The 19182-nt window shown below is 41.3% G+C and overlaps 1 protein-coding gene across 1 annotated transcript in view; it reads right to left on the reverse strand.

Annotated features, from left to right (window-relative positions):
* adamts3 (ADAM metallopeptidase with thrombospondin type 1 motif, 3) overlaps positions 1 to 19182 on the reverse strand; it is a 170481-nt gene that overhangs the window by 7704 nt on the left and 143595 nt on the right. Inside the window, exons 18-21 of the mRNA XM_087849509.1 lie at positions 15666 to 15822; positions 14414 to 14546; positions 3866 to 4073; positions 524 to 641 (exon numbers count right to left, since the gene is read on the reverse strand). Of these exons, the coding sequence (XP_087705635.1) occupies positions 524 to 641; positions 3866 to 4073; positions 14414 to 14546; positions 15666 to 15822 (616 nt within the window). The remainder of the gene's footprint in view (positions 1 to 523; positions 642 to 3865; positions 4074 to 14413; positions 14547 to 15665; positions 15823 to 19182) is intronic.

Consider the following 19182-nt stretch of genomic DNA (forward strand, 5'->3'; position numbering starts at 1 on the left):
CATTTTTCTTCCTTCACGCAGCGACTGATTTAATTTTCGAAGCTGCACAAAACTCGAAGTCTGAATCGATCACGGGAAATGTTTAAATGAAGTTTTACTGTTGTTGAGATGTCAGCAGAGATGCTTCCGTCTACCCGGCCGTGAACTGCACTCACCATGAACAATGTTGGTGCTTTCTAATGAATTATTGCAGGCTAGATGTTCACTATTTTGAATTGGACCGAGCCCGTTTCGAGGAGCTGCTGATCGATTTTCCTTTTCATTTAAAAATAAATGGAAACCGTCGGCTGGCTGCGAGATCAGAGGAAAATGCAAGATTTTTTAATTTTTTATGAAGGACATGTAATCTGCTAAAATGAAGAGCAAATGACGTGCATTATGTATTTTGTCTAGAGGACCTGCTGGACTGAAAGACGGGCATGTTGGAATTATTGATTATGTGGAGGGAAGCACAATGTGCTGAAATGTTAATGGAGTCAATTAAAAGAAGACGCTGCATGTTTGCACCATCAGACATTCTTACCGTTGCAGGCTCCAGGTTTGCACGGCCTCACGTGTTCGGGCTTTTCTCCGTTACACTGATCTCCAATCCGGCAGGTGATCAAACGCCTTTCTATCCCCTCTCCACACGTCACAGAACACTGAGCAAGTTTGAAAAGAAGAAAAGTGATAATTCAAAAAGAAACAACACTTCTTACTTTCCTCAGAGTTTTATATGTCAGAAAACTATCCTGGGAATACATCGCACAACTTTTGTCTCAGTCTCACTTTGCCTTTCGCTTCAGTGACATCTGTATTTTGTACCCAGGGAGTCTGGTGATGATGATGATGATGATGATGATGATGAATTAACAAATTTAAAGCCCTCAAATGAAGCCAAACAGCATCTGAAATCTCAACAGGCCCAGGTGGAGAGATCCTCTTTCTTCTGTTACAACATTTTGAATAATTTATTGATAAACCTGCAATATTGAAGCAATCAATCGCATCACCTGTGGCCCCGTGTGTGACACATGGCTTGGTTTGGCCACTGAGACCAGAAATAAACGTTTCCCTTCAGTTGTGATCGGTTAGAAAGACGACATCAAAACCTCAAATTAAACTGCAATTAATAATGTGAGAGCCGGTGAAGCAGCAAACACACCATTAATTATTTGGTGGATCTTTGTCTCATGTTTTAGTCTGAGATCTCCTGTGAACGTGAACGTCAGCAAAATAATTGAAACTCGTGCATGAAAACACAGAAAACTGAGACTTTTGGTATTTTAATGAACACTGTAAGTGACTAATTTCATGAGATTTTGTCCAAACATGTTCCATCAGCCATGAAGTAAAAAAAGCATGTTTTTATGATTTAAAAACATCTTTAATTTACCAACAAATTATTAAAGAAACTGCACCACTACTCTCACTCACAGCTTAACTGTACATATACTACATATATATATATATATATATATATAGCTAACAATGTCTGTGAAGGTTCTCAGTCATCCAGGTCATCATAGTCAAAGGAGCTTGCAAAGAAAAGCGTCTGGACTTCTTTAAGTTACTTGAAGACGTTTCACCTTCATCCGAGAAGCTTCTTCAGTTCTAAGGTCAAATGGTGGAGAGTCCCAGATATAACCCTAGTGGGAGTGTCCCCCCACAGAGGGACAAAAGGACCCCCTGATGATCCTTGGAGTAATTAGGACCCTACACCACCAGGCAGAACATGTTCCCTCTAAGCCTGAAGGGAAAAAGAAGGAACACACACATGTAGAGGAAGCACTCAAAACGTGCGGCTATCCTAAATGGGCGTTTTTAAAGTCAGCAAAGAGGCACAGAAAAGAAGATCAGACACCAGCGAGGGAGGATAAGAAGGACAGACGCAACAACATTGTCATCCCCTATGTAGCCGGTGTATCAGAGAAGCCCAGGAGGGTTTTCTCCAAGCATGACATCCCGGTGTACTTCAGACCCAGCAACACACTCAGACAAAAACTGGTTCACCCGAAAGACAAAACACCAAAACACAGACTCAACAATGTGGTGTATGCTGTACAGTGCAGCGAGGAATGCCCAGACCTCTACATTGGAGAGACCAAACAGCCACTTCACAAGCGCATGGCACAACACAGAAGAGCCACCTCCACAGGACAAGACTCAGCTGTCCATTTGCATCTAAAGGTCAAAGGTCACTCTTTCGAGGATGCCAATGTTCACATTTTGGACAGAGAGGACAGATGGTTTGAAAGAGGAGTGAAAGAAGCCATCTATGTCCACTGTGAGCGACCATCTTTGAACAGAGGCGGTGGTTTACGACACCAACTCTCTGCCATCTATAATCCAGTTTTGAGTTCCCTTCCCAGACGCCTTAACGCCCACTCACATCCTGGGCCATCTGACCTCAGGAATTCGCATGATAAGGTGGGGCCAGGTTTCACAATGAACCCACCCGAAACTCTGGCTGATTGGGACCCACACCCAGTTCCACACCTTGGCTCAGGCGATTAGAGGATCATCAGGGGGTCCTTTTGTCTCTCTGTGGGGGGACACTCCCACTAGGTTTAAATCTGGGACTCTCCACCATTTGACCTTAGAACTGAAGAAGCTTCTCGGATGAGAGGTGAAACGTCTTCAAGCAACTTAAAGAAGTCCAGACGCTTTTCTTTGCAAGCTCCTTTGAATAGCTAACAATCATGTTACAAAAACCCCACCCACACAAATGAACAACTAACACAAAGACACACACCTCATTAGCTCTTTTTTGCCTCGCGACACTCAGCCGGACGCCTGATTTATTGAATTCTTTGATGTGGTTTTTTAAAGGTCTCATTTGGAGGAAGTGCAGGCTGTAAAACTGGCATGTTTCCAGATGAGATGCGACGCGGCTCTAAATTAAATATTACAGATGCCTGATTCTTTGTACAGAAACCCCTGCTATGTCAGCTTAGGCGCCATTCGGTAACAGAAAACAATGTCAGTCACAAAAGCCTGGGACCAAGTTCTTCACCCTCACATCAAAGACAAACAGCAAATATAAATGACTCTTTCAGATGTGATTCTTTGATCTGCGACTCAAAAGAAAAAACTTTTTCAAGCAGTAACGTGAAAAAGATTTGCCACCTTAGTAATTTCTCCATTTTTTGCATATTTAACATGTTTCAGATCATCCAAAGTTACCTTTGTTACCCAAAGTGACAAAGTAGCAGTCGTCTAAACCCAATAAACGCTTGTGCTACACTTGCATAATCACACTTTGCAATCAAACAAATAAATGGGAGTGTTTCATATCGCTGTGGAGGGAATTTAGGCCACACGTCTTTCCTGGAGGGTTTGCAAACATGAACGGTTTAAGGTCCTACCATCGCACCACCACGTCTGATGTTTGTTTGTTTTTGATAAAATACTGTTAGCTTGAAGCCAGATGTAACCAGACTCCAACCTTCCAGACACTTCTGCTTTTGTCTTGTCAGTTCCCAAAAGTCTCCGCGATGATCCAGATGTTTTTTGGCAGATGTGATTCGAGCTTTTGTATTCGTTTTGGTCAGCAGTGGTCTTTGAAACCTTTTCCACAGTGACAGATGTCAGTGAGTTGGTTTCTCAGCTGTTTCTTTATATCGAGGAATGATGCGCTGTTTAGTTTGCTGCACTTGTGCGTGAACTTGAACTCCACTTTCCAAAAATGGAGGCGATTACTTTTCACACAGGTTCAGGTAGGTTAGGTTGTTTTTATTTTAATTAATAAAATGAATATTTAAAGACTGCATATTGTATATTTTTGCATTACCTTTATTTAATAATATATTTTTTAAAGATCTGAAACATGAAAATATGACAAATATGGCCCCCGCCCCGACGAACAAATACATTCAGTGGATACCTCTGACCAGGCTCCGGTCCTCCACTGGGCAGGACACGGCACTCTGTTGCAGGGCCTCCGACTCTCGGGCTTCTCGCCGCTGCAGTATTTGCTGTGGATGGAGCGGTTCGTGCCATCATGCAGGAACTGCACGCAGCGAACGCTTCGGATCTGAAAGCCTAGGCTGCCGCAGGTTTTGGTACAGTGCTCCCATTCTTCTGAGATCCATCTGCAGGGAAAACAACACAGGATCACTGACGTCACCTGGGAACTGCCACTGAAGATTTTAAAAGAGACCAGTTCCAATAATACGCTGTATGAAAAAATTAAATAAACAATGAAATAAAAACAGAAAGAAAATTTAATTTCTTGGCCATGATATCTACTCTTCACTGAGATAGAGAGATGCTCCCAAACCAGCCAGCGGACACAAACTCTCCAGAGTATGCTACGTCTGCTTCAGGCTCTCCTACTGGTTGCTTAAACCATTTCCTCTGAAGATCAGCTCCCTCAAGCCATCTCTAGACTTCTGGAGAAGCTATTTGTCATATGTCAAAGTAGGAATGCAGGTCAGCCATTTAAACCAATAGCTGTGGCTTTATGCTCACCACAACAGACCAGTACCAGTGTCCAGCTGTTCTACCTTAAATCCAATCAAATCATACCTTCAACTGTGACCACACTTTAAAAATTACCAACATGCTTCATAATAAAACTAACAATTGATTTTCTGAGGTCAAAAATCAGGCGAGCAGTATTTATTGCAGATTTCATCTTTTTGGATGGTGGAAATTCCCCTGAGTGATATTAGAAAGACTGATGGTTAAACCTGCTACATACATCAATCGGCAGTGAATAAATAATTGAGTAAAAATATACTTTTAGATGCGGCCTGTCACAACAGGAAGGGATTTCTGAACGGAGGAAAAGGGGCAGGAAAAATGGGAAACGATTTATGTCGAGTTTTCACGGAAGGAAGCAATAAATAAATAAACAAAGCGTGGAATCCAGGAGCAGGCTCGGATACACTGACGATGAAGAGAAGGTTTCTACGGAGAATTAGTATGCAGAGGTGACATGTTTGTTAACAGAAAGCCTGAGCGCAGACAAACACCTCAGACAAAAGACGCCATCAGCACAGAAAGCCGCTGACGCCTCCACATCAATCAATAAAGACATTTAAAATTCGGCATGAATCCTCTTACATTAGATTTCCATTAGCTCTAATCTATACACTAGCAGGTCTCTGAATGCACTTCATTTCTCAAAGATTTCCCAAACTCTATGAAGGCACTGTATGAGCAGGTTTTTCTGTTTTTGCATGCCTCAAGAAACTGTTCAACGTAGGACGAAAAGGCTCCATAATAATGTTTCAATAGGCAGTAAGAGTCATTTAACAGAGAAAGATGAGTTTTTTTGCACATTTTTAAGGGTTAAGTGACTGCGAGCATTTCATCCTGTCAGAGATGATTTTTCAGTGATTTTGCACCATTTCAATGATTCATTTGATCTCAGTCATTAATGTCTGTGGTAACCAGAGATGGGCAGTAACGCGTTACTTGTAATCCGATTACTTTTTCAAGTAACGAGTAAAGTAAGGGATTACTATTGCAAAAACGGTAATTAGATTACCGTTGCTTTCCCGTAGGAACGCTGCGTTACTGCGTTATTAAAACTGTGATTTTTTTGTGAGAATGTCTCATGACAGTGACGTAAGCGAGTGCGACGTTCGTGACAACAGCTGTGTGCAGATCAACAATGGATCATATATCGAGTGCAGAGAGAGTATGAGCGTGCAGCGTTTAAAGCGTGGAAGTACTGACCTTACTTTGAGTTTGATTCCATAAAAAGTGACAAAAACATTAGTGTCCGTTGTGCGTGGGAAGAAAACTTCTTTTTACAGCGAAAAAACCCCTAAACTTCCAAACAAGCACCGAGTAGCTACGACGTAATGGGAAACTCACAGAGAAACTCACGGATTCTTCCACTGACCGCGGCACACCTGCACCAGGGTAAACCTCCGCCTACCCCACTCCTGCTTTACAGGTGAAAATAGAGCAACAGGACCGCTAGTCTTTGACTTTATTTTCTGCTGTGTTTTACTTGCATCTATTTGAAAGACTGAGTGTAAACACACAAAATATTTTATTTTATGTGCTGGAATGTGCAGAAAATAGGTTTAAATGTTAAACTAATTTCTTCCAGTCAGAGAATGTTGCAGATAATTAAATGTTTACTTGATGCATAAAGTTAAAAGATTAAAACTAATAAAACAAGTTTTAAAAAGAGACTTTTCCATTTGATTACATTTTGTATGATGGATTATGTAGAAAAAGTAGAATTGGGCTGAAAGATCTATCACTTTATCACCTATTCAGGTTGTAAATCGTGTTTTTAAAAAGTAACTAAGTAACTAATTACTCTTGAAAATAAGTAATCAGTAAAGTAACGGGATTACTTTTGGGGGGAAGTAATCAGTAATTAGTTACTGATTACTTTTTTCAAGTAACTTGACCAACACTGGTGGTAACTAATCTGTCTGCATTTTTTACTTTTTATTTTGAGTGCTGTAACTTTTCTAAAAGAAACCAAACTGAAAAGAAGTCGACGCTCTGTGCTCATATCTTTTCTCCGGTGCTTCGGCAGGTTTTCCAATAATTTTGTAGTAAAAGTATAATTTATGTCCATCTAAGGTCAAATTATGCTGCATCATGTCAGAGTTTATCCCAGTAGGCTAAACCTGGCAAGTTACTGTGACAAGATTTCAGTGGATTACACAGTAATCAAACTCCTTTACACACTGACTATGTGCCAGAGCAGCTTGAGTTCACCAAACAATCTCATGAACGAACACGAAGAATGAGTTTAATTAAAAACTGTATGTATTGAAGTTCTCGTGAATTGTAAGACGAGCGTTGATTAAACTAAATGTGAAAATAAACCAGCTTCGTGATCCCACATCAGTCGTGAGTCGATGCATTTCTATCCTTTAATGTGCAGCAAACATCCTCTTTGACTTTTCTCATCTCTTTCATCAGAGCGTCCTTAAGATTCACAAGAACCTTGGCCACACGTTGTGAAACAATGATGGGAAAAAGAAAAAAAATCCAGCTACTTAGGTAATTTGCCTTCTTTTTCAAAGGTCTGACCAAGTACCTGAACATGACCACGCACATCATTAATATACAAAAAGCACAGAGTGAAAGCCCTGAGAGACTACAAAGACCCATTTAGACTCACTTACTGAGGTAGAATATTTGGACTTTTATGTTATAACTCATTCGGGAGCTTGCATGTGGAGAAGGATTTAAAATGTGATTCTGAAAGCCCCAAAACACTGAAATGCAAAGTAATTAGACAATAACTGACGGGTGCACAGAGATCAGAGAAACAGACGATACTGAGAGTGAGGTGGCTGTGGGTCAGGAAGTCCAGCATAGCCTGGTGGTTTGATGCCTGGCTCCTTCGGTCTGTCATGTGTCCTTGGGCAGGATACTGAACCCTAAATGGCCACAGATGGTTCGATGCACTCTGGTGTGTGTTGCTTTTACAAAGCCATGCTAGTAGCTCTGTGAGACTACAAATACAGTAGCTGTTGTTACAGTTGCTGACCTCTAGGGGCTCTCTCCATGTGAGAGGGCTCTTTCTCCTCCTGTGTTTCAGGTCTAACCACAGATGAGATGTGCTGCAGCTCGTCCAAATGCCGCGCCATTCTCCCTGTTTTCACCTGCAGTGATTCGGGCAGTGGACTGTAGCTGTGCACAACTCGTGAAGCTCGGTGTGACTTTGTTTTGTTTGTTGTTTTTGGTTGAAGGTGTATCTTTACAACGGGAATTGTAGTGGTCCACAGTGGAAGCAGGAAGGGTTTCTCTGCCATTTTTGTTTCAGCCTTTTTCTCCTGTTTCGTGGTTAGACGGGGAGCTCCGCCTCTGTACTTTGTTTTCTTACAGATTCTTACAGTTTTTTTTAGCTAGAAAGGAGTGTTTTGTTTGTTATTTCGGTCACTGAGACAATGACGCTTAGAGTTTCCCCGTGTCTTATTTTTATTCTAATTTTGCCTTAATTGTAAATTAAATGATGTTCCACTGACATTAACTATTACGTTTTTGTTTCCACTTTGTTACACCCCATCCCACATAACACTTCAGTGGGTTGTAACATACGTGGGCGCTTGAAACCAGGACCCCTCACGCCCAAATCCATCACATACTTTTTAAATACTTGCTGAAGATCCCTTTGTGTCACATTCAAACGCAGTGATTGTCTAGTAATAATAATAATGTACAGCATTAAGGTTCATTTGTAACTCTTGTAACCCTTATCAAACAGCTGTTAGAGCTTAAACCTGACTGAAACGGAAACACATCTGCAAATGAAAAGAAAGCTACACAAAGTGCATGTACAAAGAGAGCGCGAACCACAGTCTCATAGCTAAGAAATCTGCGACTGAGGCTCCCACCGCACTTCCATCCTCACAATGAGAACTTTATCACTCAATGAAACACAGCCATTATCTCAGGGCACCGGTTTAACTCACGAGTTGTGCAGGCGATCTACGCCGCGAGGTTCACTACAGCGGCCTGGATCTCCACCCAAGGCCATTTGCTGTCTCCTCCACTTTTATCCCCCATTTAATAATTGCCAAGTCTGGGGCATAAATACAGTAACATCCAAGGTCACATCTATTTGGAGATCGGGAACATCAGCAACATGATGTAGATGGTGCCATACTCCATTAGATAAAGGTCAAATTAATTCTGGCTCATTCATCTACTAAGGACCATGAGTGAAAGCAAAAAAATCACAGATAATTATTTTCATCCCTACAGCTACACTGGAACAAATTCTTAAAGACAACAGTGACATCAAAACACTACACATCTGAAAAACGTATGTTCTTCCATTAAGATACACAAGGCATGTTTCCTTTCTAAGAAAATAATAACAACAGAAAGTCATTTGCTCTATTAGTTCAAACGGAGCTCCGCTCTGAGCTGCAGCCAAATCCCTCCCCCCCCCAAAGGGAAGTCAATCACACTCAATCCGTTTCCAAAGCAGCAGTGAGTGAATCATCCAGCGTTACATCTCAGGAGCTTTATGATCTCTTCTCTTGAGTTTAGGTTTAAAGCTTACGTGTAGCATTAGCTTCCTGTGTAAAGTCAAATTGTGCTGCATCATCTCAGAGTTCTTAAGCAGGCTGATGAGCTGTGAAAGCAAGTGTGAAATTTGGATGGATGATTTCATTTGCATTTTCAGAGGTCAGCAGACGTTAAGCTTACGTCTTTTCCTTTTCCATTCACAGTCGCGCTTCTTTTATCAGCGTAACAGCTACATGCAGCAGAGCTTTTCCCTTACATCAGGCATGTCCAACGTCATGTGGCCCACAGCTTCAGTCTAATTATGTATAATTTATGGCTCACTTTCTAAGTCTGAATAAATAAATCCTGGCTTTAAATGTGTAATTCCTTTTTTCACCACATGGTGGCTGCACATTTTTTCTGCTACATGCACCTGTGCTGCGAGCCCGCCCTTCTCTGCTCATTTCTGCCATGGCGACTGTACGAAAAAAGAGAAAGGTTGATGGTGAGGGCCGCCGCTTTCAGGAGCGCTGGGAATTGCAGTATTTTTTTACTGAAATTCGAGGCAATTGTGTTTGCCTGATTTGTAAAGACACTGTTGCCTTGTTTAAGGATTTTAACATTAGGAGACACTACGAGACTAAACATGCTGCAACATATAACAAGCTAACAGGGAGTGAGCGCGCTGAAAAAGTGAAGCAACTCCAAGCTGCTCTGGCTTCGCAACAGCGATTTTTCACACGGGCCTGTGAGACACATGAAAATATCACGAAAGCCAGCTACGAAGTGGCTATGTTAATAGCTAAACATGGCAAACCTTTCACTGAAGGAACGTTTGTCAAAGACTGTGTCATGAAGATGGTGGAGAACATTTGCCCCGAGAAGAAGCAAGAATTTCTGAATGCTTGCTTGGCACGCAACACTGTGGCACGAAGAGTTGAGGATATATCGTCAGACATTCACAGACAGCTGCGGGACAGAGGAGTGGATTTTGATTATTTCTCATTAGCCTGCGATGAAAGTACCGATGCATCTGACACCGCGCAACTGCTGATTTATTTACGAGGAGTCGACGACAAGATGAACGTGACAGAGGAGCTGCTGGATCTCAAAAGCCTTAAGGGTCAAACCAGAGGAATGGATTTATTCATTTCTGTTTGTGAAGCTGTTGATGATATGAAACTACCATGGAGTAAAGTTTCTGGGATCATTACTGATGGTGCACCTGCCATGGCTGGTGAGCGAAGCGGATTGTCCACACTGATCTGCAATAAAGTCAGCGAAGAAGCAGGTAACGCTGTTAAACTTCACTGTATCATTCATCAGCAGCCTCTCTGTGCCAAACATCTCAAATTTGATGATGTTATGAAACCAGTAGCAAAGACAATCAACTGTATTCGCTCTAAAGCTCTGTACCACCGACAGTTTCAGCAGTTTCTGCATGACATCCAGGCTGAATATGGTGACGTAATTTATTACAATGATGTGAGGTGGCTAAGTCGGGGGTCTGCACTACAGCGATTTTTCTCTCTCAGAGAGGAAATCAGACAGTTTTTAGATGAGAAGGGACAACCAATGGAAGAACTGTCTGATCCTGTATGGCTGGCAAATCTGGCTTTTTTGGTCGACGTTACGAAGCATCTGAATGCGCTGAATGTTAATCTTCAAGGAAAAGACGCAGTGGTGAGCCAACTATACGCTCACATCAAGGCCTTTGGAACCAAACTGCAACTTTTCCAAAGACACTTGTCCCTAACAGAGCCCTGTACCGCACACTTCCCAGCTTTGAAAGAGGTTATTGACAGTTTCCCAGTGGACATTAATGTCCAAATGAAGAGGTACGCAACGGCTATCGCGTCTCTTTCTGCAGAATTTAATAAACGCTTTCAGGACTTTGCAGCTATTGAAAAAGACATGCTGCTTTTCTCATCTCCCTTCTCCGTGGACCCTGATAATGCTCCTCCGCAGCTTCAGCTGGAGCTCATTGAGCTGCAGTGTGACGATGAGTGCCGCGGAAAACACCGGCAGTCTTCTCTTGTTGACTTTTATCGCCAGCTAGACAAAGACAGGTTTCCTGAAGTGCGATCTCTTGCTAAGAAAATGCTGAGCTTATTTGGTTCCACATATTTGTGTGAGCAAACATTCTCTGTCATGAACTTAAACAAGAACCGATTGAGATCAAGGATGAGTGACTCCCACTTGCGTGATATTTTACGCATCTCAACCACTGCCCTCAAACCAGACCTAATTGCTTTATTAAAATCTAGATCTCAGTATCACCCCTCTCATTAGTCCAGGGATGCCCAAATTCTGTACTGGAGAGCTGCTTTGCATGTTTTAGTTCTTTCTGGTTTAGCACGGTTGAATCAAATGAAGAGCAGGCCTCCGGGAGTGACATCCCTGTATTACTCATGTGTTCCTGAACAGTAAAAAGCATAAAGCACGCTAATGCAATACACAAAAGGAAATGTATTTTGTTAAACTCTTAAGATTTGGTTTTAACTGTTGATGTTATGCTCTTAATTCATAGTTGAGTGTGTTGTGTACATATTGTGTAAATTTACAAATGTGGTTATTTCTTGCGGCAAGTGAACTTTCAGTTGTGCAATCTTCCAGTAGATGTGAAAAACTTTGACTTCCTGAAAGGACTTGTAAAAGTCAAAGGGTGAAATTCACTTAAAAAAAAAAACTTTATTGATAACAGAACACTTTTCATTACTTATAACTCCTGTTTAAATGTTCATTAGGCAAAGATATTGCAAACTCATGGAAATTTAGGGTATTCTATACAGTTTGTTCAATGTTGGCTGACTCTCCAGATATAAATGAAAGGAGGAATTGTGTCTTTAGAGTTGTAAATACTTGCCTGCGTGTCTTTTATTTAGGTACATTTTTATTTTAAAAATAAAGGTAATTGTGACTATTAAAATTGTTCTTCATTATATTTTCATGTAACTTTGTTATGAAAAAAAAGTCAAAAGGAACCATTGGCCCCCAGGCATCTTCACTTTATAAAATTTGGCCCTCTTTGCAAAAAGTTTGGACACCCCTGCCTTACATGATTACGTGTCTTTACAACAGACTGCTGTGACTTTTCTGACAACTCATTACTCAACTAACAGTCACACTGAAGAGTAAACGTGCCCACAGGTCACTGCACACTGAGAAACCCTTTTCAACTCTGGCTGGTCTCTGAAGATCTGAGCCGACCTGTGAACTGAATGAAGTGTAACATGAAGAGCACTCCCAGCTGAAGCAGGAACACGTATCTGAACCACTAAACACCAAATTAATCACAGCATGATGTCAAATCAAGATTTGTAAAATAAGCACAGTTTGATTAATAGTGTGACAGTCTCAAGCGCCAAATCATAACAACAGCCACCTCAAGGTGTTTTATATTGTAAGGTCGACCCTACAATAACACATACGGAGAAAAACCCAACAATCATATGACCCCCTATGAGCAGCACTTTGGCGACAGTGGGAAGGAAAAACTCCCTTTTAACAGGAAGAAACCTCCAGCAGAACCAGGCTCAGGGAGGGGCGGGGCCATCTGCCATGTTGACCACACTTCAAAAGTCACAGACCTGTGAACATAAAGACAGCTGTCAGTGTTGCACTCACTGCTTTGCTTGTTAGTACTTGCTCCCCTTGCCACAGCTGTAACTACAGGCATAACCCAGCAAATACTTCAACACTGAATAACTCTGCTATTGCTGACGGCTGGACATATTTACTGGATCGTCTCATTGGACTTTCTAGCCGGAGCAAATCTGTGTTTGAGAATTGTTTCATGTTTTCTTTTGTGACACTTCCGACTCAAACCAAAGCCTTTCACTGTTACTACGGAGCATTTCTAGTCCTACTGAGCAAACTGGCTACACAATGAAGAACTCGCATCACACGTTTATCATGATGCCACCAGCGGGGTGATGGTTATGATAGCACAGGAGTTAAATAAAGATAAAATGAGTGTAATATTTGTCGGTTTACACGGAGTGGAAAAAAACGAAACTAAATGTAACAGCTAATTTTCTGATATCCTGAGACAGCTGATTTATTATACAAATTTATAAATTTCAGATTTTCTGTGAACGCTGTGTCGTCGGGACCTCTCGGGCTCTGCTGCTTTAATTCTGATCTTTCTAATTCTAACCTGTCACAGCTCATTTTAACCCAAATCATAAACATGCAGACTGAAAAATCCTTCATAATGATTACTTGATGATGCTCATTTTGGGACTTTTGAGGCTTTGCAGATGTCAAATTATGCAAAATTGCAGAGATGAACAGAGCAGAGCTCACTGAGTCATGCTGAGTCCATATATGATGTGCATCTGTGTGTACAATAGGATACTATATAATATGTTTCTGATTATATGATGAAAAAAATTAAATGGAAGAAAAATATATTTAGTCATCGAATGGCCAATATATCTATATATATATATCTCTATATATCTATATATATCTATCAGCTAAACGATCTGTACTTGTATAAGGTCACCGTGTTGAATTCTGATGATGTTAAATTCAATCATAAACCACTCCAAAGGTGCTCCATTCTATCTGTGTCGCCTATATCTGACCTGTAAAGACTACAAAGTCATTTTCTGTGCCTAAAGAGGACGAAGTGTCTGAACCAGAGCTCACATCTTGATAAAGACAGCAGATTTTTGGCTGTTAAGCTTTAATTTTCACTCCTTTCACACTCTAGTCCAGTGATAAAAAACAGATCATTGAAATTTAAATGATGCTAACAAAGGCATTTACCTACTGCTCCTGTGAAAACTTAAGGAGACACAAGACACCTCTCAAGTGTGTCCTGGCTCTGCAGCTTCCTCCAAGTTGGACACGCCCAAAATGCCTCATCTAGGAGGCGTCCACGTCAGCTGACTCCTGCAGTGGGTACATCTCTTTTGAGCTCACAAAGGTATTCTTTGGGTTGCTACCTGCAGATCGTGGCCATGGAGGGCAAGAATGTAGACTGACAGCAGACCAGTAAAACATCTGCAACGCTGCAGATGCAGGACCAATCCTACTGTCAATTTCTTCAACAAGCCCCTGATATACTTGAACTCTGGCACTTGAGGACGAAATTCATCCCCTACACTGATTTTGCACTCCACTCTTTTCCATCTGAGAACCATGGCCTCAGACCTGGAAGTGCTAATTCCCAACCCAAACACTTCAAATTCAGCTGCAAACCCCTCAAGTGTCAGCTGGACGTCTTCATTTGATGAAGCCAAGAGGGCCACATTATCCACAAAAAGCCCCGATGAGCTCTCGAGACCACTGGCTGTGATACTCTCTGCTCCTCAGCTGCACTTAGAAATTCTGTTCATCAGTGGCAACTCTGGTGGAGTCAGTCCCACTGGGAATGACTGAGACTTAATGCTGGCTGTTCCTCATCCTAGAGGTCCAGCTTGAGTAGAAGTTTAACAGAAACCTTTCTTTAGCTGGAGGATGAGGGGAGGCCTGTACTCACTGAGGCTGTGTGCAGTCCTGAAGGTTACACATTCTTCGGATGGGTTTGGGCCTCTTGCCGGCGTCGCAGTAGCCTCGATGAACCATCTTGGTGTCTCCCTTTTTCCGACATCCATACTTGGTGTACTGAAACCCTGTCCAGAAAACCCCCACCCCCAAAAACCCAATGTTTTAATTAGAAAGACAGTTTACATCCTTTTCCTGGGGTTTGACTTTTCAAACTTCAAAGTTCCTATGCAATTACTCAAGTCACATTTTTATATCTAATTTCCTTTAAGTTTAAAATATGTCTTAAAGCTTTTGTCTACTTTTAAATTAAATACCAGCGAGCTTGTGGACAATTATTGAGCTTAAGCCTGCTGCATAAAATCTTAGAGGTGTATTCAGGCTAATATAAATATATATATATATATATATATAAAACACACAAGCACATGCAACGCTTTTGAGAAGTTTCTGGGTCGACATCAAAAAGGGAAAGAACTGCAGGTAACAGTTCATGTGCAAAGTGCTTTAAGTACTCAAGTATAAAAGTGTTGCATAAGAACCATTCCATTCCAAATGTGTAATTTTCTTTTGCAGGATTACAAATTTCATGCTGTTCCCACATTAAAGGTCAGAGGTCACATATCAAGTAGATATAATAAGATGCAAAATTTGACAAATATTAATGTTTCTTTGTTTGAAATATTTGCAGCTATGAAGTCGTGAACTTTATGCTCACAATGATCTTTGTTGGCCAATTCTGCAGATTTGAAATGCTAATGTTCTGTGCACAGGGATGAATAATACCAAAAACACAGTAGAGAAATGATAAATGAAGGTTTTTTTTAGGACTACTGACCATTGGGGGAAAAGAAAAAGAAAAGGTTAGGGTAGCAAAAATCAATCTTATATCAAGTACCAACCTTATCTTTCCTACACTAAGAAACAGTAAGTACTGCCAATAACACCTTTTCGATATTCTGTGTATCCATGCAAATGAAAAGACTTTGTGGTTAGAAGTGCATATAACAAATGTATGTCAATCATCTTGTTTGAAGACAAAATATTTGGTTTAATGAGCTCACTCAGTCAATAATTTCTTACTTCAAAGACACAGCTTGAGAATGTGGATAAAAGCAGATCATCACAAACACCCATAGACTGAATGACTGAATATGAAACTTCAATATACAATTTTGATAATTAGATGAAAAGTATTTATTCATCTTCATTAATTTTTTAAAAGTGAAGGTAGTTTCTGAGTTTACCTCCAGCACACGGCTTGGAACAGGGAGACCAGCTCTTCAGAGCCCACTCATAGGTCTCCTCCTGGATGACATTGTTATTGTTGATGGGCACCGAATCTTCATGGATGATGTACTTATACATCAAAGTCGACCGTGTCTCATTGTCCTTTGGTATAATCTAGAAATCAAAGGAAGATAAACCATTACACCATCATCCTCCGTGTCTAATATCAAAACATGCAGAAAGATTGCCCTCTCTCAAACATGGCTCCTGATTGGGTGGCAGATAATGGAGGAGAATTCATGGGCAAGTTGAGATGCATCAGTGTTGCTCGTGTCCCAGAGCTTTTCATCTGGATCAGTTTAAGATTTTATAATTATATTAAAGACACGATTTTTAAGGTTTGAAGGTGAAAGAAGAAACTGACAGGCTTGCAGAAAAAAAAGAATATTTCATTTGTGGAATTAACAACTCTTTAAAATCTATGAAAGGCTTAAGATGAAGAAAAAATAAGATGAGTAATAATATAAGTTATGAAGAGTAGCCTTGAAGTGAAATGAAATTCAGCAGTTGACTATATATCGTCACCTCTTCACCACAGAGTGTCGTATTATTGTGCTACAGAAAGGAGGAACATGGAGAAAATCTCAACATTTCAGCATCTACCTTTTGGCTTTTAAGTCTCGCTGACTGAAGTCTTTTCAAAGGAGAATGCAGTGTTAAACTTTTTGAACATACTTTAGAGTCTTTCTTTAAAAAGGAGACTTTTCTGTTTTGTACTCAGGCGCCCTTCAGTTCAGGCTGACTGCAAAGCCGGAGCAGCCAGAAGGAAATATGAAATGTTTGGTGTTTATTTCATTTTTTTACCCCATAAAATCTGAACGTTTACAAGACTCGCTAACATTAAAGCAGTTTGAAAAACAGCTGAAGAGGAAATGAGCTACAGTTGTTTTCTTTCTTTCAGTCATACAAGTCTAGAAGCCTGTCCTGGTTGGAAAGCGGTAACTCGAAGTCCCAGCAGCTACTAGTGTCGTGGCTCAAGAGTTGGGAGTTCGCCTTGTAATCGGAAGGTTGCCGGTTCGAGCCCCGGCTTAGACAGTCTCGGTCGTTGTGTCCTTGGGCAAGATACTTCACCCGTTGCCTACTGGTGGTGGCCAGAGGGCCCCAGTGTCCTCACCTGTGTCAGTGCGCCCCAGGGTGGCTGTGGCTACAATGTAGCTGCCATCACCAGTGTGTGAATGACTGGATGTGTAAAGCGCTTTGGGGTCCTTAGGGACTAGTAAAGCGCTATATAAATACAGGCCATTTACCATTTACACCTCACCAAGTGTGGTCAATTAGCAATTCAGCCCAAGCAACACCTGAAGACTCTTGAACTGCCACTGCAAAGAGAATAGGGGTTGCAGAGAGGCTAAGGTAACTCGAAGTCCCAGCAGCTACTAGTGTCGTGGCTCAAGTGTTGGGAGTTTGCCTTGCAATCGGAAGGTTACCAGGTTGCCGGTTCGAGTCCCGGCTTGGACAGTCCCAGTCGTTGTGTCCTTGGGACACTTCACCCGTTGCCTACTGGTGGTGGTCAGAGGGCCCGGTGGCACCAGTGTCCGGCAGCCTCGCCTCTGTCAGTGCGCCCCAGGGTGGCTGTGGCTACAATGTAGCTGCCATCACCAGTGTGTGAATGTGTGGATGACTGGATGTGTAAAGTGCTTTGGGGTCCTTAGGGACTAGTAAAGCGCTATACAAATACAGGCCATTTACCATTTACACCTCACCAAGTGTGGTCAATTAGCAATTCAGCCCAAGCAACACCTGAAGACTCTTGCACTGCCACTGCAAAGAGAAGGCGTTCCTCGTGTTAGACCTTAGTGTAAAAGGAAATGAAACCTAACAAAAGCGCCCGGGCTTGCAGTGCAGCAGCAGCTTTTGTTCCTAACTGTACCCAGCAGTGAGGATTCACACACCTCACTGTTCCCTGTGTTCTGCTTTGGTTTAGAAGCTAATGTGCTGCCGCATTAACAGATATGAGCCGTGACTTCAATCCACAGAGTAACATTTTAAGTGCTGGAATCACAAATGGAGCCGAAACCACTCGAGCATGTATACAGACCAGAGGGACATTTGCATTTAAGACTTAAAGCTTTGTTATGTGCCACAGATGATTATTTAATTTGCTTGGCAACCTTTAAACTGTGTTTTCCTCAGTGGATGATTGTTTGCTGAACTGTTACAGGTGCAAGGCAACATTTGATAATGTCAGGGGTCCTAGGAAAGAAATGCATGTTGTTCAGAGTCTGTTCCTCTTGTGCTCATACAAGTCTCCTGTCTGGAGGTTAGCCAATGGTTCATTTTGGATTTCACCATCTTTGTTAATCAGATGTGATCGTAGATGAGAGGGTTCAGTGCTAAGACATCTGCTAACGATTAAAGTTTGGAAGATTCATCCACAGACGAGTTCAGGTTAAAGGATCCAACCACCTCCCACTCAAAGCAGGCCTTCATTATAAAGACTTTAGGTTGAGTTTCAAGTATTTATAATTATGACAGGAAAATATCAAACTGTAATTTTTAATCTAACAGGCTACATGTTTATTTTTGAGTCTGTGGGGTTTGACTCGCTTTCGGAGTCAGACTCGAGTAGGAACTGCAATCTCTGCACTTGTTTGTGTATTGTTGCAAACACTGACGCTGAGACGGATTTATTAAATGTTTAAGGAACAGACTTATAAAAGTAAAACATTCGATCCTGTTCAAGGAAACACACATCCAAGCCCAGACGACTTATCAGCAAATATTATCTTCATGAAGTTGACAACATGTGTTGCAGAGACACACAACTGAAACATATTTCTGGGGTCACAGACGATGGTGGTGATGCTTCGATGTTCACACCGTCACAAACTAACAGCTGATGTTATTGTTGTCAGTTTGCAGTCACTTCCATTATAATCTGTCAGAACTGCAGCACATGTGGATTTTTTGGTTTTGTGCATTTACATTTTCACACTCATGTAGATGTTTTCTTAATGACTTTGTAAGCACTTTTTTTAAGTCTCTTAATCAAGGACAGAAACAGATTTGCCAATTTGTTTTTATCCTTGACTTGTGCTCAGAGAGAGCATGAAATATTTAAACGCTTTGCACATCGCGTCCTTAAAATCTGCGAGATTAAACTCCATGTTTTTTCAACTTGCAGGAGAAAGTTCCTGCTACGTCTCTCGTGTTTTTCTGACAAAGTTCTGCTCCTGGGAAAACTCATCAGCTTCTGTCACATCTGTTCTCTTCGGTATGTTTGGAACAAACATGCCTGTCTAATTATTTTCCTGTCATAGAAGAAAAACAGCAAATATCCCAGACGTGGCAATTTAGAAAAGTCGATCGATGTGACGTGCAAGAAATTAGAGTTGATGTCCACGAGAGAAAAACGATGATTAGAAAAATAGAAAGTAGTTTCTTTGTTTTTTAACAAGCTTCTCATACAAGTGAGACTTTAGACTAGATGAGATACTAATAAACAGAAACAAGGGGGAAATAAATAAATCACCC

Source organism: Neolamprologus brichardi, chromosome 12 (genome assembly GCF_056152115.1).
Source record: "Neolamprologus brichardi isolate AB-2024 chromosome 12, ASM5615211v1, whole genome shotgun sequence".
In the NCBI taxonomy this organism is placed as follows: domain Eukaryota; kingdom Metazoa; phylum Chordata; class Actinopteri; order Cichliformes; family Cichlidae; genus Neolamprologus; species Neolamprologus brichardi.